This window comes from Pelophylax lessonae (assembly GCF_965119305.1).
Source record: "Pelophylax lessonae genome assembly, chromosome: 13".
Lineage (NCBI taxonomy): Eukaryota > Metazoa > Chordata > Amphibia > Anura > Ranidae > Pelophylax > Pelophylax lessonae.
Genome location: NC_138780.1, coordinates 56,301,417 through 56,327,849, shown reverse-complemented (window position 1 = coordinate 56,327,849; position 26,433 = coordinate 56,301,417). Strand labels below are relative to the sequence as shown.

The following is a 26,433-nucleotide window of genomic DNA, read 5'->3' as shown; positions in this document are numbered from 1 at the left end:
CCCTCTTTGGTATGGAAAAAATGCAGTCTCAAGATAACATAATGGGGTATAGTATCTGGCAGGAAGGAGGGCTTGGGTAAGGGGTGGATCTGGTCGATGGTGAGGTCCAGATCAACAGTGTCAGGGAGCAACACTCTGAAAAGAGCAAGGGCATAAGTGCGGAGGCCCTCTTGTGGTACACTTTCGGGGATCCCTCTGATCTTTAAATTGTTTCTCCTCTACCTGTCCTCCATGTCAGCTAGCTTTGCCTTTACCCACTCCATGTCATCCTCCTGTTTGTCATGTGTGTCCACGAGGTCGTTAATTGTATTGGCAAACTCCCCCATTTTTTCTTCAATGTGGGCCACTCTCCCTGTGACCTCCTGAAGGTCTCTACCGATTATGTGCATATGGGAGGCCACATTGGCTTGAAATGAGCTCCTGAGGGAGACAAACCTATCTTTCAGTACTGTGTCTACAACAGGCCTGTTGTTAGTAGGGAAAGTTTCTATCGAGTCTGGGAGGTCTCTGGTATCTTCTTCAGCACCACTGTCAGGGCTTCCCCCCCCTCCTGTCACATTCATCTGCAAGTCTGAATCTGGCTTTGGTTGGGCTCCCGGACATGGGGGTAGATACAAAGGCTGGGGGAGACATGCCTGGGATGCCGCTGCGGTGCCCTGGTGAGTCACTGCAGGAGGAGACGTGGGGAGATCCAGCAGAAAGGTGTGGGGAGGAGCCGGCACCATCTTGCCACAGGGCAGTTGGCTGCTGCTGCACAAAGAAGGCTGTGAGTTTTTTTGCGGCCTGGATCCTTCCTCCCTCTTGCGGGTCATAGTTACCAGGTGGTGAGGGGACAGAGCGGGTGGAGGCCAGGCAGTATGTTGAGCTGTATGTACTGCTGGAGTGGCTTGGAGGCTGTTGTGGAGCGGGGGTCCTCACATTAGGTGGTCATTATAGAGATCTGCAACCACGCCTTTGGTGTGTTGTAGTGCCGTGTGCCCACTCCTAGGTCCAAAGTCGCCCCTGCTGGTCACGTGGAAACAGGCAGCCACAGGTAACAGGACAGTGGATGAAAGGATGGGTAGCCTGTGTCTGCCAATTGGGCCCTGTCGTCGGGCATGCAGCTTAGGATAGTGCGGGGAACTCTAGCCCAGGCCTCAGCTCCAAGTGGCGTGCGGGTTAAGTTTTGCTGCAAATTGTCCCTGGGCCAGCCTCCCCCCCGATATCCCTCCTGGGGTGGCAAATGGGCTGATGGACCTGTCTCTGACTCCGGAGAGGCACTATGAGGTGTTTGAGAGCCACCAGCAGGCCCGGAAAGAGAGGAAATATGGCGGCCGGGGGCGAGGAGGAAGGCCTCTGTGCTCTGGACGTGAGCCCTAGGGAGGACGTGGGCCAAGATGTAAAGGAGTAGGGCTTCCCAGGAGGGTATCTCGTGCTAATGTGGTGCTTGAGTCCTACCTTCCTCCCAGATCGCGCTCGCGGTACTAGGCCACGGCAGACGCACAGGCGGCTGGAGCTCACGTAGGCCGCAGGAGCTGTACAAGGCTGATCCGTCTCCGAGGGCCCGAAATACGGGGATGGATCACATCTGCCAGGTGAGGACTATGCAGTGATGATGTTTGTGGCTGTGTCTTTGCCAAGATCGCGTGGCTGGCGAAAAAGATTATCGTCCATGATGCAGGAGCTCCTCTGGAACACGTCTGGCGCAGTTGACGGCTAGACACGCCCCCCCCCATATAGTCATTAAAAACAACACATGCACACCACACGTACTGCTGCAACACACCATATAAGCAACAATGTGAAATAATGTATCAAAACATAATATACTGTAATGTGTCAATCAAAGCTGGTCATAGCGGAGCTTCACAAAACTCACACAGTGTCTAAGCACAACCAGAGACCGGCAAACCGAGGCTCGCCGGTTACAAGGTAGAGCCCCAACACTGAGTGAGCAGCTGAATAACAGTATCGGATGAGCCTGCATACATGGACCGACAAAACAAGTATCAAAATGAAAACAAATAACACACACCATGAACCGTGTAGCAAGCCAATGCGATACTGGGGAATGCACCGCAAGCCGCCACTGATACAAATACACTCCACATGAAGTAAAATTTCAGAGCAATTAAACAAGTATCAGTAATATGGAGGAAGATGTATATTCAGTAGCTAATAGAGTAGAAGCTTGGTCTTGATATGGCATATACTATGAAAACAGTATAGTGAAGCGTGCTAAGATGTGGATAATCAAACAATCCAAATAGGTCATGGAACATGGCTGGCTTCTGAGGGAGAAATGGATCACCATTTAAATCTTGAAGTGGCTATGGCAAAGCCTCATAGAAGGAGAGTCCCGAGTGCAGGTATATAGAGAGTTCTCATAGGATGCATATCATCTAGTGTGCCCCAAATCATAGAATGTAAAGTTACTGCGATCAGGGTTCAGGACACCCCAAACAGAGGGGCAGAGCGTCCTAAAAATGACAATGGGGGTCAACCTTCGATATCAATGGCTATGAAATGATAGTGTAATAGAGCCATAAACATCTACAAAAACATTATCGCAATCCACTCAGTGACACACCACAATTTGAAAGTCTTAGAGCCCATTCACACTAGCGCGACTTGTGAGGCAACTTGTGTTGCCCCAGGTAGCTTGACATAACAAAAGCAATGTTATTCAATCAGTGCCATCTTAATTGGCACTACTGAAGTTGCTCCGACTTCAGAAAAGGGTCCTGTACTACTTTGAAGCGACCTGTGATCCGACTGTCCCATATACTTCAATGGGAGTTGCCTCCTTATCTTAATTGACACGACTTGTTATCAGACTTTCCAGGAAGAAGAAAGAGATTAGCCAGGCATTCCCCACAGACAAAGTCGCCTGTCTCTTCAAAGTAGTGCACAAGTCTCTTCCAAGTCTCTTCCAAGTCTCTAAACAAGTCTCTTCAAGTCACGGGGCGACTTTCTGGTAGTGGTAGTGTGAACCAGCTCTTAAGATGATGATGTGCATAGTCTCATGTAAACAACTCCAATACGTACACTCCAGATATGCAATACAGTAAGAGCAGTTCATGGAGGATCCCTGAAAAGTTCATGGATTGAAGCAAGGTATGAGCTGCCAAATCAAGCAGCCATGCTGTGATCAAAGTGCAAAAGATAAACAAAACCAGGCGCACATCCATCCTAGTGTATTATAGTTTTTATTAAAGGAAAATAAATCAATATGAAATGCACTCACATGGTACAGCAAGTACTGGGCATATGTAGGTTCCTATAAACAATAAGGAGTGATAAATATGTAAAGATACCAATCTCATAAATACACTCACCCTGCGCTTAAACAAATAAGAAGGCACAAGAATAAAAACAATAATATAGACTTGACGTCAAAGCAGCTGCTATAAAGGTAATGATCAACAACAAAAGGGTGTCCGATAATATTAAATGCAAAAAGTAATATATTCAAACACTAGCAGCGCTATACAAACGGACTGAAGAATATATTCAAAAGTCCTTCAAATTTCAGATGGGTATTTCCAGGTCCTGTGGTAGGTTGGTTAAACACAATCCTTTATCCCAGGAAGGGTGTGAGGGGTCCTGACCGTAGCACCAGATTTCCACCACCACTTTGTGCACCCCCCCTATTCTTAAAACTCACCAGATGATAGTGAATCAAGATCCTTGAAAGTATTCCACCACTAGGTTACAGCATTGGACACTGGACCCACTTTTCCTCTATTATCCGCACAATCTCCTCCGTTTCCAACAGACCATGTAAGTGAACAGAGTGGGGCAACAATAGTGTAATTCCGCCAATGACGTTTATTAAACACAGCAAACAACACAATGTAGCCCCTCTCCCCTCAGGATGTCTACTTACAGGAGGAAGCATATAGTGAAGGCATTGAGTGGAAGTATAAGATCCGCTGGATAACTCTGTACCAAAACTTATGGAATCTGGAAAGAGCTCCGGCGTATGTGTAGGTGTCCTATGCGACCGCGCACAACGGCTCTGACGCGTTTCGTCCTCCGACTTCAACAGAGTGCTGGGTCTTAGCTTCCATTATCCACCACCAACTGCCGGAGTTGTTCCATCCCCATAGTTATCGTCTTCTGCCTGGATCCTTGTGTGTTGTGCAGGATTCACGGTGGGGACAGCGGAGTCGGGCACAAGCGCACTAGGCAGAGACGCCGGAGGTGCAGCGGATCGCTCGTCTTGAGAGGAGCTTCACTTTCCAGGGGACACTGAGTGGGACAGTGCTGGATCTGCCGTAGGTGCAGCGGATCGCTCGTCCTGAAGGGAGCTTCACTTTCCAGGGGACACTAAGTGGGTACAGTGCGGGATCTGAAGAGGCCATACAGCAGGAGAGGAACCTACATATGCCCAGTACTTGCTGTACCATGTGAGTGCATTTCATATTGATTCATTTTCCTTTAATAAAAACTATAATACACTAGGTTGGATGTGCGCCTGGTTTTGTTTATATTTTGCACATTTTTATATTTTTGTTCTCTTCCGCCACCCAGTGGAGTTGACTGGAGCAGCAGCCACCTAGCTTTAATAGACTATGTTCTGGAAGGAAGACACACAAGCCACGTTTGGACTGGTATGATTAGCGCACGGATGGTGAATAGCACCTCGTGTGTATATGTTGTATTTAATGCTGTGATCAAAGAACCACCTGCTGTGAAGCAGGTCTTCCTTAAGCGATGAAACAGGTATGTAAGGCAAACAAATCCAGGGCTTACCAGCTTGCTTTTCCATTCAAAGTCAGACCTCCAGGAAAGGGATTACATAAGCATATTGTAATGAGTGAGAATGTAAATCCACGGTGCTGATGATCACAGGCGGGATATAGGTAGCACCGGATGTGTCATTCATGTACACTGAAGAGTAAGGCTAAATGCCGCTACTCACTCATTCCCGGCTCCCATTTCCACTCAAAGGGGGCCAATACATAAGTCCGCAAGGCTGAAGCAGTGTGGAAGTGCACGAAAAGTAATTCATGTGAAAAGTAAAAGCACATCAATGCCTGCAAGCTTTATCAGTCCTGATGTCCTGAAGAAGCTGATTGGTCAGGGAAACACGTTGACGTCCCACCACCTGTCTGCTGTGGCTCACCTGAGCTCCGCTGGTCTGGAGCTTGTGAGCTGAATGGTGTTTCCTACTGCTTAAGCCGCTTTGCTGGGATATGGCCCACCCGATAGAGCTTGTTTAAGTGCTCTGAAATTTTACTTCATGTGGAGTGTATTTGTATTAGTGGCGGCTTGCGGTGCATTCACTGGTATCGCATTAGCTTGCTACACAGTTCATGGTGCGTGTTATTTGTTTTCTTTTTTATACCATTTTTGTCGGTCCATGTATGCAGGCTCATCCGATACTGTTATTCAGCTCCTCACTCAGCGTCGGGGCTCTTTCTTGTAACCGGCGAGCCTCGGTTTGCCAGTCTCTGGTTGTGCTTATAGCTGTGTGAGTTTTGTGAAGCTCCACTATGGCCAGCTTTGATTGACACATTAGGTTATGTTTTGATACATTATTTCACATTGTTGCTTATACCGGTATGGTGTGTCACAGCAGTATGTGTGGTGTGCATGTGTTGTTTTTAATGACTATATAGTCTATTTTATGGTGACAAGGTGGAAGGTTTCCTTTGGTTTTTTCATTACCTTGTTTTTTTGTTATTTAAGTATTGAAATAATAAAAAAATATAAATTTATTGATTATTGAGTTGGTATTTTTTGGAAATTGAGCATCTCTATACTCCGGTTACTCTGATATGGCGCTTTGGGGCAACTCTCCTTTATTTGTTGTCCCTATTTTTTCTTTATGCCTTTTTGCCATATGAGTACCACTCTTTTGCAATTTTTGCAAGTACCTGAGTGAGTGGGTTTTATAGGATTGGTTTCAGTCCCAGCTATTATTGAGCTTTCCACTCTCTGTTTTTTGTGCATCACATTTCGTACCCTGGTAGCAGAGGTGGGCTGGAACAATGAGGCTCTGGTAGCGGTCTTCTCTTTCCTTCCTGATTTTGATCGATACCAGGAGAGACTATCATTTAAGGAGTGCCTGCGGAGGCCTCCTACCAGATTGGCTCCTACGTTTTCATTCCCACCCATTCCTCCCTCACTTCCCACGCCTCCTGGGGATGGTGCGTCTGGCTGTGAACCCATGCAGCTATGGTTAACTCACCTTTCTGAGGCTGAGCGGGCCTTTAGGCGGCGGGAGGGCTGGTGTCAGTATTGCGACCTTGGTGGACATTACCTGAAATTTTGTCCTACCCGTCCGAGAAACGCTCGCACCTAAGATCCTCTTGAGGGCAGATCTTATCCTTCCCACACTACTCTGATGTTTTGGGGTACCCTGGGCTTCAGAGACATAATCCAAATTTGAATTGACAGTCGGCTGAGATCCTCTCTTGGTCTCCACAGTGTGGCGCTGTTTGTATCCATGGGCTTGTTAAGATACTTTGTACCCTCCTCGTATTCAGTGTTGCCTACTGAATATCATGAGTATCAAGATGTATTTGACAAGGTGCGTGCTGGTACTCTTCCTCCTCATCGTCCGTACCATTGTGTCATAGACACGCAACCTGGTGCCATTCCTCCCTCAGTTGCAGAGAATGAGGCCACGGAGGAGTACGTGGTGGATGCGCTTGCCCAAGGGCATGTTCGCAAGTCCACTTCTTCAGCAGGCGCTGGATTTTTCTTCATAAAGAAGAAGGGGGTGAGTTGAGACCTTGCATTGATTATAGGGGTCTCAATCGCATCACTGTCAAGAATGCATACCCAATTCAGTTGATTACTGAATTGTTCGACCACCTCAAGGGATCAATGGTCTTTATCTAAGGACCGCGTATAACCTCGGAAGAATCAAGGATGGCGATGAGTGGAAGACCGCGTTTAATACCAGAACCGGTCATTACGAATATCTGGTAATGCCTTTTGGCTTGTGCAATGCTCCTGCTGTCTTCCAGGAGTTCATCAATGATGTATTTCGTGATATGTTACAGCAATGCGTGGTAGCCTATTTGGAAGACATCTTGATTTACTCAGACTCCATTGTATCACACTGCCTGGATGTCAGGCGGGAGCTGCAACTGTTACGCGAGAATGGGCTTTTCTGTAAGCTTGAGAAATGTGAATTCTATCTGTCTTAGGTTGCCTTCTTGGGCTACATCATTTCTGCTGAGGGGTTCTCTATCGACCCTCAGAAGGTTTCGGCTGTTCTACAGTGGTCTACGTTCCATTCAGTGTTTCCTTGGGTTTGTCAACTACCGGACATTTATCAGGAACTTTTCCTCTTTGGCCAAACCTATCTCAGATCTGACTAAGAGGGGCAGCGATCCCCACAATTGGACGCCTGCTGCTATCCAAGCTTTCAAGGCCCTCAAGTCTGCTTTTACTTCGGCTCCCATTCTGTCTCATCCCAATCCTGGTTTGCCCCTTGTCCTAGAGGTGGATGCGTCTGAGATGGGAGTAGGCGCTGTCCTGTCTTAGCTTCGGACACCTGATGAACCTTTACTTCCTTGTGGGTTCTACTCCAGGAAGCTGTGTCCAACTGAATGCAACTACGAGATTGGAGTAAGAGAGCTCTTGGCCATTATCATGGCTCTCAAGGAGTGTAGAAACTTGCTCGAAGGTTCTGTGGTTCCAGTCCTTATTCTCACCGATCATAAGAATCTGACGTATCTCTCGGAGGCCAAGAGGCTCACACCCCGTCAGGCCAGATGGGCCTTATTCTTGTCTCGTTTTAACTATATGGTTTCCTATTTGCCCGGCTCCAAGAATATTAAAGCAGAAGCCTTGTCTCGCCAGTATTCTGAGTTGTCAAGGGAGGACTCATTCATATCATGAATGAGTATGCTTTCATATCATATCCTGGCTGCCATCCGCACCAACTTAACCTCTCCTCTTGGGGAACAGATCTTGGCTGCCCAACCTGTTGCTCCCACTGAGAGACCTGCTGGCAAATGTTTTGTACCTGAGGGGTTGCGCTTCAGACTGTTGCGCACGTACCACAACTCCAAGACTTTCGGTCATCCTGGTAAAAACCAGATGTCCTGGGCTATTTCCCGTCAGTTCTGGTGGCCATCTCTCCGCATTGATGTTGCTGCGTATGTGGCTGCTTGTTCGGTCTGTGCCCAAAACAAATCTCCGTGGCACCTTCCCTTGGGCCTACTGTATCCAATTCCCAATAAGGAGCGTCCCTGGTCTACCCTGGCCATGGATTTTATTGTGGAACTTCCCACATTCTCAAGGTTAAACAGTTATCCTCATGGTTGTCGACTGGTTTTCCAAAATGTGCCACTTTGTTCCTTTTAAGCGGCTGCCTACCACTTAGGAGCTTGCCTCTGTGTTTGCCAGGGATGTTTTTCGCTTACACAGGTTGCCTAAGGAGATTGTCTCATACCGTGGGAGTCAGTTTGTCTCTAGGTTTTGGCGCGCCTTTTGCTCCCAGTTGGGCCTACCATCCCCAGTCGTGCCACTGAGTGTTCCAACCAAGCTCTGGAGCAATTTCTCTGCTGCTATATCTCTGACCATCAGGACAATTGGGTTGATCTGCTACCCTGGGCAGAGTTTGTCAGGAACTATGCCATCAACTCGTCTTCCGGAATATCTCCATTCATTGCCAATTATGGGTTCCAACCGACTGTGTTGCCCGACTCGTTCTCGCCACAGGACATTTCAGCTGTGGAGGATGACCTTCGTGCCCTCCATTCCTCTTGGGTGCAGATTCAAGAGTCTCTAGGAGTCTCTGCACAGCGTCAGAAGCTCCAGGCAGACCGGAGAAGTTCATCTGCTCCTTGGTACCAGATCGAGGAAAGGGTTTGGTTGTCGGCTCGTAATCTCAACCTCAGGGTGCCCACTACTAAACTGGCACCTAGTTTTGTTGGTCCTTTTCGCATCCTCCTTAAGGTGAACCCGGTGGCTTATGCCCTTGATCTTCCTCCTGGCATGCATATCTCCAAAGTCTTTTACATGTCACTTTTGAAGCCACTAGTTTGCAATCGCTATACTTCTTCACTCCCTTGCCCTTGTCCCATTCCTGTAGGCAAACATGAGTATGAGGTTGGCAACATCTTGGATTTTCCTTTTTTTCCGAGGTCAGGTTCAATACCTGGTTCACTGGAAGGTTTATGGTCCTGAGGAGCGCTCCTGGGTTCCCTCCACTGATGTTCATGCTCCCGCCCTTCTCCGCGCGTTCCATGCTCGCTTTCCTCAGAAACCGTTTTTTGTTCTGTGGAAGAGGTGCCGTTAAGGGGAGGGTACTGTCAAGGTCTTACCCTGCCTTCCTGTTGCCAGCCATCTTGGACATGTGCAGACTGCTGTCTCTTATCAACTCTGTTTGCATCATCACTTGTTTTCTGCCTGGGTGCTGCTTAGTGATGATGTTGCACCCCTGACTATATAGATCACCTAATGGCTTTCAGACCTTGCCCTCCAAGGTGCATAACTGCTAACAGTCCTCGGTTCTCTGCGTTTTCTCCGTGCATGACTTGGCTGACTACCTTCCTGGCTCTTGATTCTGCATTGGCAGACGACCCCGCATCGGTTGACAACCCCGGACATTGGCAGACTACCCACTCCTGAACTCAAACCCGGCTTGGATGACTACCCGCTTCTGAACTAGACCCCGGCTGTTCTTGACTTGGTTCCTCTCTCTTGCTGTGCGTTTAATATGGTTGCATTAATAAACTGCCTTATTTTACTTGCATCTTCGTGTGGTCTGGTTTCCTGGCACCCTGACAGTTGCAAGGATCTGTACACAATTCCTGGAAGCTGAAAACATCCCAGTTCTTGCATGGCCAGCATACTCACTGGACATGTCACCCATTGAGCATGTTTTGGATGCTCTGGATCAGGGTATATGACAGCATGTTCCAGATTGTGTCAATATTCAGCAACTTCGCACGACCATTGAAGAGGAGTGGACCAACATTCCACAGGCCACAATCAACAACCTGATCAACTCTATGCAAAGGAGATGTGCTACACTGCATGAGGCAAATGATGGTCACACCACAATACAGTAAAACTGCACATTTTAGAGTGGCCAGCCTAAGGCACACCTGTGCAATAATCATGCTGTCTAATCAGTATCCTGGTATGTCACACCTGTGAGGTGGATGGATCTTGGCAAAGGAGAAGTCTTCACTAACACAGATTTAGACAGATTTCTGAATATTTGAGAGAAATAGGCCTTTTGTGTACATAGAAAAAGTCTTAGCTCTTTGAGTTCAGCTCATGAAAAATGGGGGCAAAAACAAAAGTGTTGCGTTTATAATTTTGTTCAGTGTATATAGCATTTTTATAGCATTATTGTACAGCATAAATATACATTAGAAAAACAAACTACTTACTATGTTACAGATTACCTTGTTTAATAAATGAAGCAATGCATCTCTCATTAGGTCATGTCTCATATAGAACTGTATGATTCCAAGGTTTGTGCCATATGTGTGCAAGTAATACAGACACTCCTGATAATACATGTTATTTTGTATCTTTCCCTCTGGCATCATTTCATACCAAAGGCATCGTGCTTTCAGTGTACATTCCAATTCTTTTAATGTAGCAAAATAGTCATCATCTTTCTGCAAAAAAAATAAATAAATGTTCACAAAAAAAAGTAATGTCACCAATCCATAAACACAGAAATGACTCACCAATATACCAATAAGCCCAAGTTAACACTGCACATGCTAGAGTTACATTTCTTGAGCAGTTTGCATAGTTGTTTCAGCTCACTACTCTATTATAATTGCTGGAGATAATAAATATACAGTAAAAAATACTTAAATGCTGTGTGTTACATATTACTTTCACCATAACTTATAAAATAGGTGACAATCTAAACAGGCATGGCTTGCAATATGTGTCCTTATATCAAAATTATTCTAATAGGCGATATACAAATTCCTTACCACCAACAGAATTGGCTTGGCTGCAGATTCCAAGTGCTGAATAACATCTTCCAGAAGCTTAGATCCAACATTTTTTTGGTTCAGATCCAGGGGAGCCTTAATACATCTACTAAACTTTTCTCTTGCACCGGGCAAATTATCAGATTTCAGACAAGCCATACCCCAAGCATGCCACACACCAGAAGGGTCAAGCCCTGTTTTTGTAGATACCTATTTGGCACATTAACAAAACAAGATAATAAAAATAGAAACAAGACTACTGGTAGATGCTAGCTAGTGTTTTATAGTACATACAATTCTAGACATAAATGGGCAAGTTATTGCACAAACAAACAAAAAGACAGACTATTGGCATCTGCAATTTACAGTAACCTAAAGCTCGCTCCTAATATGTAACTAGTGATATCTGCACTTCAGCATGCCCATTATAAAGGGTGCTTGCAAGTTTATTTTTTATTCACACTGGGGTTTATTTACTAAAGCTAGAGAGGGCAAAATGACTACAATTCTGCAGAGAATTTTCTGCAGAAATATGACTAATTTTGCCCTCTCTAGCTTTGGTAAATAAACCCTACTGTAACTAAAACAGAAAAAAAAATTATGTTGTAGTCATTTAAAGTGATACTAAACTTTTTTTTTTGTTTAAAAATAACAAACATGTTCTACTTATCTGTTCTGTGCAGTGGTTTTGCACAGAGCAGCCCAGATCCTCCTCTTCTTGGGTCGCTCGCCGACACTCCTAGCCGCTCCCTCTCACCAAGTGCCCCCATAGCAAGCAGCTTGAGGGCACCTGAGCCGCGGCTCTGTGGGTCCATTAGTGTCCAACCCCCCTCTCTTATTGGCTCACCAACATGATTGACAGCAGCGGGAGCCAATGGTGCCGGCTGTGTGTCTCAGCCAGGAGAAGAGTGCCAGACAGCTTAGTCTCTCGTGCAACATTGCTGGATCGAAAGAATGCATTAAGATAAAAAAAACCTTCTGTATTTAGAACCACTAAGCATTGTTAATAGTTTTGGTTTGTCCCAAACTCTGTTAAATTTCCTAATTGGACTGATTTACTTTCCTAATTAGACTGATCTGCAGGTAAATGTGGAGAAAATACATAAAAGTACACGCATACTGTTATCGAAAAGAAGAATTTTGACTTACCTGTAAATGCAGTATCTTGAAGTACAAGAGTACAGGATATAGGCAATGTATTTACAGACCTTGGGTTATAGGCTCATATCTTTAGGTGATTCAACACTGGCAAAGCTTTTGGGACATGCCCCCCTGGGTGCCTCCCCTATAACCCTACCCCACTGTATGAATCCTCAGTTCTGTGGCAAGCAATGCACAGTAACAAAGGAATGAAAGGGAGGGTAGGATGTGTCCTATACTGTACTCCAAGCTATAGAACTTACAGGTAAGTTAAAAATCCTTTTATCTTAATCGTACTTTACAGGACACAGGCAAAGTATTCATAGACCCCGGGACATCCTCATGCAAGGGACGAGAAGGGTGGGCAACAATTTGGCAAACAGAACTGTGCTAACGGGCCCAGCTTCAAAGTGCCAATTAACCTTGTGGCCAACAGCTGCTTTTGCAGAAGATTGGATATCCTCTTGGTAGTACTTTGAAAAAGTATGGCAGTCTTACAACGCTGAACTAGAGGCCTGGTACCAAAATGCCCAGGAAACTCCCACCAATGTGGTAGAATGGGCACAATAAAGTGGAAGAGGAAATTTATCCTTGTCAGTGTAAGCTCTGGCATCACATTTCTTATCCATCCATTACTTGGAAGCAGAGTGTCCCTTGCAAAGTTCTTAGGCCAAGATAGAGAGAGAATCTGTACAACTTTGAGTTAGACCATAAAGGCTCTGACTTTAAATATCCATCCATCCTGGTGCTTACTGTGACTCCTATCTAGGCCCTGTTCTACTAGTTTACTTTTGAACAATGTTTTTAATAACTGTGTGTAGCCAAGCCGGGACTACTATATATATATATATATATATATATATATATATAAACCCGATTCCAAAAAAAGTTGGCACACTGTACAAATTGTGAATAAAAACAGAATGCAATGATGTGGAAGTTTCAAATTTCAATATTTTATTCAGAATACAACATAGATGACATATCAAATGTTTAAACTGAGAAAATGTATAATTTTAAGGGAAAAATATGTTGATTTTAAATTTCATGGCATCAACACATCTCAAAAAAAGTTTTCTATGGGTGAAAGATCTGGACTGCAGGCTGGCCATTTCAGTACCCGGATCCTTCTTCTACGCAGCCATGATGTTGTAATTGATGCAGTATGTGGTCTGGCATTGTCATGTTGGAAAATGCAAGGTCTTCCCTAAAAGAGACAAAATCTGGATGGGAGCATATGTTGTTCTAGAACTTGGATATACCTTTAAGCTTTGATGGTGCCTTTCCAGATGTATAAGCTGCCCATGCCACACACACTTAAGCAACCCCATACCATCAGAGATGCAGGCTTCTGAACTGAGCGCTAAAACCACTTGGGTTGTCCTTGTCCTCCTTAGTCCAGATGACATGGAGTCGCAGTTTTCCAAAAAGAACTTTAAATTTTGATTCGTCTGACCCTGGAACAGTTTTCCACTTTGCCACAGTCCATTTTAAATGAGCCTTGGCCCAGAGAAAACGCCTGCGCTTTCATGTTTAGATATGGCTTCTTTTTTCGCCTATAGAGTTTTAGCCGGCAAAGGCAAATGGCACAGTGGATTGTGTTCACCGACAATGTTTTCTGGAAGTATTCCTGAGTAAGGATGATCAAACTTTTGAAAAGTTCGGTTCGGCCAGAACATCCGAACTTCCCGAAAGTTCGGCCCGGATTTCAGAACCCCATTGAAATCAATGGGACCCGAACTTCGGTAATCAAAAAACACAATTTTGAAGCCCCAAAACCCAATAAATGCCCCTAAAAAGTGCCTAGGGTTATGGGTCATGCCCCATTAACTATTAATCACACAAAAAAAGTTCTTAAAATTGTCTTTTTTGATAAAAAAGCCAATTATTGAAAAAATAAAAAAAAATAAAAGATTTTTTGATTTTGACTTTGGATTTAGTATCTGGTGGGTCTAAAAGGTGTGCATGTGAAGTTTCATCTCTGTAGCATGTCCAGAACCATGAAAAAAAAAAGATATTTTCAGTAGAACAGGGATGTGGGACCCTCCTTTAACTTTAACACCTATATGATCTTTTTTTCTGGATCTGGACATGCTACAGAGCTGAAACCTCACAGGTACACCTTTTAGACCCCCCAGACACAAAATCACACAAAAAAAGTTCTTAAAAATTGTCATTTTTGATAAAAAAATTAAAAAAAAAGAGATTTTTTGATTTTTACTTTGGATTTCAGATCTGGGGGGTCTAAAAATTGTACATGTGAAGTTTCAGCTCTGTAGCATGTCCAGAACCAGAAAAAAAAAAAAGATTGTTTGTATTAGAAAACTTTCTGACAGGGGGTTGGCTCCGCTCCTGTAACACCTTGCCGGTTTAATAGAAGGCATTTTTTTGGGATCTTTGCAGTCAGGAAAAACATCTGAACTTGTGTATAGTGGTACTGTGCACAAGTTCAGATGTTTTGCCTGCCTCCAAAACCCCCAAAAAATGCCAGCAAAAACACACCTGGGCATTTTTTTTTGACGCTAGCGGTTTTTTTTGCATTTTTTGGGGTTCTTTTGAGGCAGGCAAAACATCTGAACTTGTGTATAGTGGTGTATATACACACATCCATATATTTATATACACACCTAGACCTATATAGGTGTGATAGTAGCAGAAATATATTACTGTAAATGATTTCATTAGCGCAAGCATTTATTTCTGCTACTATCACACCTATATATGTCTAGGGGTATATATTCAGACATATATGTCTATATATACCCCCTATACACATGTTCAGATGTCATGTCTGACATCAAACATGTCCTCAAAAAAGCACTGGCAGTGGCAGCCCCTGCAGCATAAAAAATGCTTGGCTGGTGAGAAGCCATATGGGTGTCCCGAAGCTATTCAGAGAAATGATCATTTCTCTATAGCGGTCACCCTGCTATGGAAGGGTTTTGTCACCCTGCCATAGCAGTCACTGCCAGTTAACCCTACACTACAGTCCCCTGACACTTAACACTTTCCCTACAGAAACTAATTTTTTGAAGCTAACTAAAGTGTAAAGGAGCACTCTAACTACACTAGATATCCCTTTCCTCACACTAATAAATGCTAAATGACACTTTTAAAGTAAAATTAACAGAACTGCTTCCACTCTCTTCCATGTCCAGTATAACAATGCTAGGAATATGGCGGGGGCGATCTTATATACTGGGGGGCGTATTCACTAATGATTGGTCTAGGGACCCCCTAGTCACTCCATTCACATTCCTAGCATTCTCCTGCCCCCTCAATTGGCTTTTGCTAATGGTTCTGGTCCAATCACGGGCTTTTAAAGCCCATTTCCTGAAGCATTGCATTTTGGGCGGTTCTGGTTGCCGAATTCCGAACTTTTTGGGCAAAAAGTTCGAAATTCGGCCGAACCGATGGTGGACCCGAACCGTTCGATCATCCCTATTCCTGAGCCCATGTTGTGATTTCCATTACAGTAGAATTCCTGTATGTGATGCAGTGCTGTCTAAGGGCCCAAAGATCGTGGGCATCCAGTATGGTTTTCCAGCCTTGACCCTTACACACAGAGATTGTTCCAGATTCTCTGAATCTTTTGATGATATCATGCACGGTAGATGATGATAACTTCAAACTCTTTGCAATTTGTTTCTGATATTGCTCTACTATTTTTCGCCGCAGCATTGGGGGAATTGGTGATCCTCTGTCCATCTCGACCTCTGAGAGACTCTTTATATACCCAATCATGTTGCCAATTGACCTAATAAGTTGCAAATTGGTCCTCCAGCTGTTCCTTATATGTACATATAACTTTTCCGGCCTCTTATTGCTACCTGTCCCAACGTTTTTTGGAATGTGTAGCTCTCATGAAATGCAAAATGAGCCAACATTTGGCATGACATTTCAAAATGTCTCACTTTCAACATTTGATCCGTTATCTATATTATGTTGTGAATAAAATATAAAATTATGAGATTTGTAAATTAGTCCAATCCTTTTTTACTCACAATTTGTACAGTGTCCCAACTTTTTTGGAATTGGGTTTATATATATATATATATATATATATATATATATAGTGACGGGATTAGCTCGGTGGCGGGCGTGGATGACCCCTTGGGGGGGTTCGTTACACAGGGAGATAGCCGAGAAGTGGTTGCAAACAACAGTTTGGTTTATTCATGCAATTTTCTTCACACAAGTGCAAGCGTCAAAAACATCATACTTCAAAATAAACATAAAATAAAATAAACCCTTGCCACTGTGGGCGGCTACCTTCTCACACACAGGAACCTACCTAAGGAGTCTGTCCCCAACCTACTGTTGGGCAGACTTTGCTGATCCTACAGCAGACCATCAATAGTCCATTTATTTTTTCTTCACACAAAATGTCCCATTTCTCTTCACATAGAAAACATCCATTTGTTTCTCTCTTCACATAGAAATAGTTCATTTATTTTCTCTTCACATAGAAACAATCCATGACCTCACCTCGAGAAGTCGTCAGTCTTTTTACCCTTTTACCCTCAGGAGGGGTATTCCTCTCCCATGCTCACACAGCTTCAGGAGGCACCCATCTGACTGTCCTACTCTACTCACACAGCGTCAGGAGGCAGCAATTAATAGACTTCCTCTGGACAAATTATAGAGGCCTTAATTTCCTCATTCTGAATAGCTGACGGTTTTTCAACTTCCTGCTGGCTACCTCTGCAGCCGACACCCTATAGTAATTGGTGAATTGTCTAAACCAAGCAGACATGTATCTCCTGTCTGTGACAACATCCACAGATTTACCCGACTTCCTGTCACATAACCCCCCCCCCCCCCCTCTTGTTTCAACCCTAGGGTTGGGACACAGATTTCCAGGCACGCATGTGTCAGGCACTGCTCTCAACTCTCACTGATAAGCCTCCTAGTATCTTCCCAAGTAATGTTCAGTCCATTTGATTCTTTGTCTGCTTCAGCTGCCAGAGATACATCCTTCTGAGCAATCTGCTTTGCTTTTTCATTCAGCCACTGTCTTTCATGCTGATATGAATTTATTTCCCTCCCCGGTTCATTAACAACTGCTAACCTTTGTTGAAATGCTTGTAGGGGTGGCTCTTTCTTTAAGTCCGTTAGCTTGTCTATATACACTTGTTTTGGCTGATCCTCTCCATCTTCATATAGCCAATTCTCTGTATCTTCAAGCTTCAGGATGAAACTGTTTCTGTCATCTTCATTGACAGATTTCTCATAAATGTCAGGCAGTTTGTCCCTCATCTCATATACACATTCCTCAACTGCATTTTTGGCATCGTTTCGCTCCTTCTTAAGTTTGTCCTGCATAACCGTCTGCCCATCCGCCATGGAGGACCGTGATCCATAGGCAACTCAATTGTGCTAGTCTTAATGTCTTCAACATTCTTGAGCCGCCTCTCTCTGCAATCAATAAATGATTTCCACAAAACTTTGAGAACCTCTGTTTCACTTGGCTTTGTTCCAAGAAATGTCTGTACTTTATCAACTTTCCTTCCACCATCATATGGGTCAAAGGCAGTAGCTTCATTAATTAGCCGTAGACAGTTGAACCCAGCAATCTTGGTGGTATCCATTACCGACCTCCTCTCTGCATCAGTGAAGAAGCATGGAACTGCAACACAGTCTATTACAGGTTTCTTCACTGCACTTTCTGCTATTGCATTACTTTTCCCTTGTAGCTCCTTTTCTTTATCTGAACTCCACATGGAATGTATCTCAAGATCACGCTCAAACTTCTGCCACCTGTCTTTCACCAGTTCCATTTTGGAAATATTCCCTGAAAGGCACTTATTAATCTGCTTCACGTTTTCACCAACAGCCTTAGTTTTCTCCACTAGGTGGTGTTTGCTTTTTTCTCCAAGCTTTATATCACTTGCCTTCTTCACTAGACTTTCAGCCTGAACAGAGAAATCACCACATTTCTTACACAGCTCCTTTGTTTGCTGAAGTTCTAATGATACATTTTCCAGTGCTTAAAGTTTTTGAAGGAACTGTTTATTCCAGAGGGGTGATTCAAACAACATGTCATCAAATTTCTGATGCTCACTCAGGACAGACCCCAAAACACTGATCCTTTTATAAACTGCATCAGGCACACTATCCCCTCTTTCGGACAGATCCTCTGTTGCCTGTAATTCCTCTTCAAGTTCTTCCAACTGAATCTTCATCTCTTCTACTTGCTGTTCTAAGGCTTGCTTAGACTTTTCTAGCTCCTAAACGCTTTTCCCAACATCATCCTTGGAGCTGACCAAATCTTCCATTTCTGTACACAGCTGTTTGTTAACTCTTTCTAGTTCATCCTTAAGCTCTAGAGCTTCTTCCAAGGAGCGAGCCAAGAACAGGGCTTTGCTCTCTTTATCACGCGCCTCCGCTTCTGCACAGTCGCGTTCTTCTGCATATTTTGCAGACACAGTCTTCTCCTCACCAAGCATCTGATCAAACTTCTTTTTCACATCTTCAACATTCTCTAATGAACCAACACTTTCTTCCATGAGTTTTTTCATATCTCCTATCTGAGCTTGCAGTGTTGCGACTTGCTCTGATAGGTTTTTCTTTGCTTCCTCCTCCTCTTAATTGTTCCAGGAAGCCATTTTTCTCATCTTCCATTTGTTTGAGTTTTGTGCTAAAACTCAGCCTTTGACATCTCTCTTCCTGTAAGAGTTCCTGAGTGTCTTGCAGCTGCGATTCCAAGATAGAGCTATCTTGGGCAATTTCTCTAGATTTGCTGTCTGTTTAAGAAAGCTGATTTGTGACATTGTCCAACTCAACCTGCAGTCGGTTTGCCTTCTCTGACAGCTTAGCACACAATCGGTCACCTTCTGATACTTTGACTTGCAATTCCAGAAGCTGTGCCTCCACTTTTTCCCTCTTGTGTTCAGAATCTCCTTTTTCCTGCATAAGAGCCTTCACCTCATTGGCTAGTTTCTGGGAATGAGAATGTAATTCTGCCACACAGGCTTCTTTCTTCTTTAGCTGCTGCTGGACACGTTGGGCTTCATCTTTCCAACTTTCACAGTCCGTACGTAATTCATCTAACACATTGCTCAAAGTGGTGAGCTCATACACAGTACTCAGTAATTTAGCCTCTCTCTCATTTTTCTCCTTGTAGCTGAGAGACAAGGTCGTTTTCAGAGAGACATTCTGTTCCTGCACATCCTGCAGGTCTATTTTTGTAGCTTCTAAAGACTGAAGACTTTTTGCCAGCTGATTACGCAACTCCAACATATCACCCATACTTTGCTTCTGCAAAGTCTGAACTTCAATTTCCTTTTCCATGAGGATAGTATCTTTCTCCATTATAGTCTCTCTACATTTTTGTAACTCGGAAAAAAGAAGAGCAGTGGATTATTCCCATTATAACACCGGAGCCTGCAAGTTTCTATGCTCCATCCTAAGCAACTCCAGGGCTTGTTCCTTTTCTTCCATTTTCCGTTGCAAGGCATCCAGCTCAGCCCTGCACACATACTCGGTTTCCTCCAAACCGATGGCCTCCATTTGCTGCTGGCGTCTCTGTTTCCAGCCTGCCATGCTCTCTTGGTGAGCCTGTTGAGCTGCAAAGCTCCGCTGAAAATCCGCATTTGCCTGCTGTTGAGCTGCATTTGCCTGCAGTTGAGCTGCATTGGCCTGCTGCTGTTTTGCATTCGATATAATCAGTTTCAGCATCTCCTCCATTTTGGGTTTACTTTCCCTCTGAGAACACTGCGTCTCCATAACTGGTTCATTTGCACCAGTGTTGCTAGGGACAACAACCTTTCTCTTTAGCAGACTCTGTTCAGGCATGGATGGGGCTCGTTCAGGCGGTAACATCCCCTCCATCCATAGAATTCGGTCTCTCATTTCAGCTATCTTTGCTTCTTTCAGGCATTTGACCGCCCCATCTTCAATAACTCCACAATAAATTTTTCAAAGTTTAGCAAAAATTGAGACCACTGTCTCTTTAAAGCAAGTAGCTTTTCTCTCTCTTGCAGGATCTCCTTTCCTGCACACACAGTTTGTGCAGTCTCATGCACCAGACAAAACAAAGTCCATCAAAATTTTTGAGACCACTGTCTCTTTAAAACAAGTAGTTTTTTCTCTCTTTCAGGATCTCCTCTCCTGCACACACAGATTGTGCAATCTCATGCACCAAACAAAGTTCATAGAACAGATGCACTTCTTTGCAGGGATCTCTGCTTCTGCCCAATGCATACCTCCACCATATGTGACGGGATTAGCTCAGTGGCGGGCGTGGATGACCCCTTGGGGGGGTTCGTTACACAGGGAGATAGCTGAGAAGTGGTTGAAAACAGTTTGGTTTATTCATGCAATTTTCTTCACACAAGTGCAAGCGCCAAAAACATCATACTTCAAAATAAACATAAAATAAAATAAACCCTTGCCACTGTGGGCAGCTACCTTCTCACACACAGGAACCTACCTAAGGAGTCTGTCCCCAACCTACTGTTGGGCAGACTTTGCTGATCCTACAGCAGACCATCAATAGTCCATTTATTTTCTCTTCACACAGAAAATGTCTCTTTGACCTCTTCACATAGAAAACATCCATTTGTTTCTCTCTTCACATAGAAATAGTTCATTTATTTTCTCTTCACATAGAAACAATCCATGACCTCACCTTGAGAAGTCTTCAGTCTTTTTACCCTCCTCAGCGCACATCGCTTCAGGAGGGGTATTCCTCTCCCATGCTCACACAGCTTCAGGAGGCACCCATCTGACTGTCCTCCTCTACTCACACAGCGTCAGGAGGCAGTAATCAATAGACTTCCTCTGGACAAATTATAGAGGCCTTAGTTTCCTCATTCTGAATAGCTGACGGTTTTTCAACTTCCTGCTGGCTACCTCTGCAGCCGACACCCTATAGTAATTGGTGAATTGTCTAAACCAAGCAGACATGTATCTCCTGTCTGTGACAACATCCACAGATTTACCTGACTTCCTGTCACAATATATATATATATATATATATATATATATATATACACACAGCGCCAAATATATACACTAAGGTTTACCGTTATTATAGATGTTGCCAGAGTGCCCCTTTAAGGCTGTTTGCAATGGAGGACTGGCTTCTTCCAGAAATGGACAAACTGGATTGTGGGAGATGTACTCTAGGACTGAAGGCAGACTGTTGTTGGAATTGCCAGAAGAACTATACTCCCAGGGAGCCATGGGAGAGTGAAGGATCATGGGAGAGTGGATATATCTATCTGCTTCACAGAGCGCACGCTCTCTTGTTTCCAGGACTCAGCGAGGAGAGGTCAGCCTGAGAGGTGTGTCGGGACACTGTTGGTGACGGAGGCCCAGGGCGTGCGGCCTGTGCGGCCTAGAGAGAGCGGAGCCCATCCTCAGTGGTGCGGATGTTGGTAATCACACAGCTGTGATAGATCCAGTGGAGCTGAGTAGATAGTGGGTGAAGCTGAACTGACTGACCGTGAAAGCCGAGTACCGATCACTCCCAGTGACGCAGGACTGCGGGAGAGCACATCGTCTGGGTTACAGGATAATCACAAGTGGACACAAAGATGGAGGAGTGCCTGGTGAAATCCTAATCGCAGGTATAAATCATCTATGACACACTGACAGCAGATAGGATCATGCATACACTATTACCCTGGGATTACAAATATCACGCTGAATAGTGATAAGAGCTCCAACTGCCGGCGAAGACTTAGCAAGGCCTTGTGAGGAAAGGGATTTCAACACCTGCTGTCTTAAAGGGGACCATTTATAGTAATATTATAAGATTATTATTAGTGAGGATTAGATATTGCTAGACTTGATTCCAGAGGTTTTCAGCTAAAGTCATAAGCTAATATATGATGCTATAACCTTGATAATGCTATAGTAGGGTTGCAATATCCATGTGATTTATTATCCTTTCTTTTGCAGTATATTCACATTCATGGTGTCAGTCAATTGAACCTCCCTGTGTTAGGTGGGGTTCAGCTGACTGAAACTGCTACACTTCATTATTGTTAAGTCATATTCATATCCAGGTTGAACTGGATGGACTGTGGTCTTTATTCAACCTCAACTACTATGTAACTATATTTGTTATCATATAAGCTATATTGATTTATCTTTCAAATAACCAAACAGTATTCTAATTGTTTCAGTGTGTCATTGAAGATTATATCTGAAATGTCAGAACCTAAAGTGTCCAGTGGGTTGGGTAATTCTCAGGGTCAGGTGAGTGCACAGGAACATCCGTTAACCAGCAGTCCCCAGGGGGGCGGTGCTACATGTGTATTGTCATTTTCAATTCTTTCTTCGGCCAAATCTTGTGGACCCTGACATTGTTAAATGCGTTTCCACCTAAAATGTATATTAAAAAAAAAAAAAATTCCCTTTCGTGGGATTATTTGTTCGATGTCCTGGGGAGATATGGTTTCGGTGCGCCTTTCCTCACCATGCTGAGGGCTCTTTATAGTTCTCCCACAGTGAGACTAATGTTGAAGGGTTACGCATCAGGTTCGATTACCATTGGTAGGGGGACTCGACAGGGTTGCCCCTTATCTCCCCTACTTTTTGTGCTGGCCTTAGAGCCTCTGGCTATCAAGATTCGTGCCTCGGCGGATATTAGGGGAGTGCTCTGTGGAGGATCGGAGCACAAATGCATGTTTGCAGACGACATTCTGGCTTTGATCTCTTCGCCGATCACGACTCTTCCGAACCATTTTGCGCTGCTCCGCCAATTTGCGCGTCTATCGGGCTTAAACGCCAATCAGGCTAAATCGCAGGCGATGAATATTTCTTTAGAGGACTCAACAGTCGCCGTATTGCAACAATCTTTTCAATTCATCTGGCAGACTAAAACGTTACCTTATCTAGGCATACGATTGACACCGTCCTTACACACATTGTACAACGCTAACTATCCGCCCCTCATTACTCGACTGCTGGCTGACATGGATAGGTGGCTACTCCACCCTCCGTCGTGGTTTGGCAGACTACACTCTGTCAAAATGAATATCTTGCCTAAAATCTTATACTTGTTTCGCACATTGCCTTTTGCTTTATGTAGACGTGATATCCAGAGATTACAGGGTAAACTTTTGTCCTTCATCTGGGGGAATAAGAGACCCAGGGTGAACAGGAGAACGCTTTTGACCCCTAGAAACAGGGGTGGCTTGGGGGTGCCGGATCTGATGAAGTATTACTATGCAGCGCAACTGGCCCAATTGGCTAAATTCCACTCTGGTGGCCCCCACCCCATCTGGATGCAGCTGGAGGCGCGCTCTGTTCCGGGTAAACTGATCTCTCACTTATTGTGGCTACCGCCCAAAGAGTGCCCCCCTGTTCTATGCCCGGCACTGTCCCATTCTCTGGCCGTCTGGGACAGATTGTCCAAAGCACATACTTTTAAATCGCTCCACACTCCTCTAGCACCTGTGCTCAACAACAGCGGGTTCCCCCCGGGTCTCTCTCCCAGCTCCTTCCAGTGGTGGACAAATAAGGGGCTTCTACGGATAGCAGATCTCTGTGACCACAGGGGTATACTAACGAGACAGGCATTGATTGAGAAATACGCTTTACCTACATCTGAAATTTATCGTTTTAACCAAATTGTGCACTTTTTACGTACTTTGTCTCAGGTTTCTGACCTAACTACTATGACTCCCATGGAATTTCTTTGTCGGAATTATGACAAGCTTCGCGGCTATATCTCCATACTCTATAATATGTTGTCTGACTCTTCTGTGAAACTGCAATACATGGTTCAGTGAAAGGCCGACCTGCAGGAGGGCATCGAGCTGGTCGACTGGCGAATTATGGCTCAAGCCGCCTCCAAATCATTGATTAATACCTCAATTATTGAAGCGAACTACAAAGTATTGTTGCTCTGGTATATGGTACCGGCGAGAATCTCCAAATTCGTACCTGGCGCATCTTCCTTGTGCTTCCGTGGCTGCGGTCAGGAAGGAACCATGTTCCACATCTGGTGGCAATGCCCTAAGGCGCGCCGCTATTGGATTAGGGTGTATAACTTTATATACACCCTTACGCAAGTAAACCTGCCTAAATCCCCACAGCAAGCTTTGCTGGGGTTGAAGGTGGACGCTGCCGCGGGGGCTCAGAGAAGGCTTATTTTGTTTATTTTCACGGCTGCCAAGATAACGCTAGCACGATCCTGGAGATCTCCATTCCTGCCGTTCGACCAGCTCCGCCATAAACTTACTTGGATAATGCTCAATGAACGTATGTCTGCCATGTTAAATGATAAAATGAAACAGTTTGATAAGGTATGGGAGCCTTGGCTTCGTTATCTTACCGGGAGCGGCTAATGGAGTCTGGGGCATCGGGGACGGGGACGGGGGGGGGGCTGGGCAGGGTCCTGCTAAATTCTCTTCCTACTACTTTCTTCCTTTCTTCTCTCTTGCTATTCCTTCCTATTCCTATCTCTTTGGCCTTATGGGCATGTACCGTTAGCCCACTTACATCTTCACACGTTCAAACCCTACAGGCAGTTACATGGGAAGCACTGGGGTCGGGATATGGCAATGAGCTGAATGACCTTTATTGTTTCCTATGTTTTTTTACTTGCTGCACTGAGATACTCGTAATCCCATTGCCTGTCCTGCTTGGGTATTGTTATGTACCCTGTTGTACTACATATAAATTTTTCACTATGTTTGGAATATGTTACGTAATGACTGCCTATGCTGCAAGAACTTTCTTTTTCTATGTTAAGGCATTGTAATTGCGGTAGGATACTTGAAACTGTTATGCTCATGTTGACGGTATTCCTTTCTGTACCTTTGATGTTTTTGCCAATTTCTCATGAAAACTTTCAATAAAAACCATTGAAAAGAAAATGTAAAAAAAAAAAAAAAAACAAAAAAAAAAAAACTGACTACATCCAGGCAATGAAGAGAAATTTCCTTTGGATGCTTTGGAGCAGGGCATAAGGTAGGAGTATGTCATTTTCAAGGCGTGAGACAACTTTGTCTTTTTGAAATATGAGGGATGGCTCCTGAAAAAAAAAAAAAAGATGACAACATTTGGCAGACATGCTTGCATGCATAAAGACTGCTTTGTTGTAGTAGAGGTCATCTAAGGGAATATCCTGATGGGAAGGAGAGTGAAGCCAGAGGTATTTTAAAGAGAACAGACAAGGCCAAAATATGTCCTTTTAGCGTGCTTAAAGTACGACTAAATGAACAACTTTTTGTTTTCATTTTGGATAGAGTAAGGGAGGCTTATAACCAGTGGCGTCTGGAGGGGGGGAGGGAGGGCTGACCAGGGCTATAGCCCAAAGTGGGCCCTGAAAAAGCCCTGAGTCTCCTATTGCCTATTTAAAATGATTAGCCCCAAGTCCCAAGGCTTGGGGTTGGCCGGGAACTCGGGGCTACATACCTCAGCAGTGTGACATCTATACAGCACAGCCAGTGATCAAGCTGGGGGCAGCCGCAATGAAAGTGATTGAAGCTGTCAAGTTGAAGCATTAATGTCGTGGGTGGGCGAGGCCGGTATGTGGGGTTCCGCCCCTTTGTCCCGTGCATAGAAAAACAGCAGCTGGCCGGGGAGGAAGGTGGCGGGACCAATTGCAACTGCTGTATGTGCACCCACAGCGGTATATAATTCAGGTTTATTATACACTGCTGTGGGTGCACATACAGCAGTTACAATTGGTCCCGCCCCCTGCCACCTTCCTCCCCGGCCAGCGGCTGTTTGTCTATGCACTGGATAAAGGGGCGGAGCTCTACATATCGGCCCACCCACCCCCGACATCAGTGCTTCAACTTATCAGCTCCAGTCACTCTCATTGCGGCCGCCCGGCTTACCCACCAATCTCTGGATGTGGTGTATAAATGTTACACTGCTGCATGTCCTGCTGTAGGCTGCACTCACTTATGTTGCATCTGATGCCGCCATTCTTCCCTCGGCTCCTGTGTGCTGCTAATCAAGATTTTAAGATAAGTGTGCTATATTTAACTAATTGGTGTTTTTGCAGTTTAAATAATTCCTGAACCTTGCACTCTGTACAATGCATTCCTAAACCTTGCACTCTGTACAACGCATTCCCAAACCTTGCAGTCTATACAACGCACTCCCGAACCTTGCATCTTGTACTGAAAGCACTCCAGAACCTTGCATCCTGTACGAAACACACTCCAGAACCTTGCATCCTGTACGAAACACACTCCAGAACCTTGCATCCTGTACGAAACACACTCCAGAACCTTGCACTCTGTGTAACGCACTCCTGATCCTTGCACTCTGTGTAACGCACTCCTGATCCTTGCACTCTGTGTAACGCACTCCTGATCCTTGCACTCTGTGTAACGCACTCCTGATCCTTGCACTCTGTGTAACGCACTCCTGATCCTTGCACTCTGTGTAACGCACTCCTGATCCT

The 26,433-nt window shown here is 44.6% G+C and overlaps 1 protein-coding gene across 1 annotated transcript in view; it reads right to left on the bottom strand.

The window, feature by feature from the left end:
- Positions 1-26,433, bottom strand: part of ZFYVE26 (zinc finger FYVE-type containing 26) — a 1,347,068-nt gene that overhangs the window by 370,553 nt on the left and 950,082 nt on the right. The window contains exons 31-32 of the mRNA XM_082275187.1: positions 10,914-11,123; positions 10,365-10,583 (exon numbers count right to left, since the gene is read on the bottom strand). Coding sequence (XP_082131313.1) covers positions 10,365-10,583; positions 10,914-11,123 — 429 coding nt within the window. The remainder of the gene's footprint in view (positions 1-10,364; positions 10,584-10,913; positions 11,124-26,433) is intronic.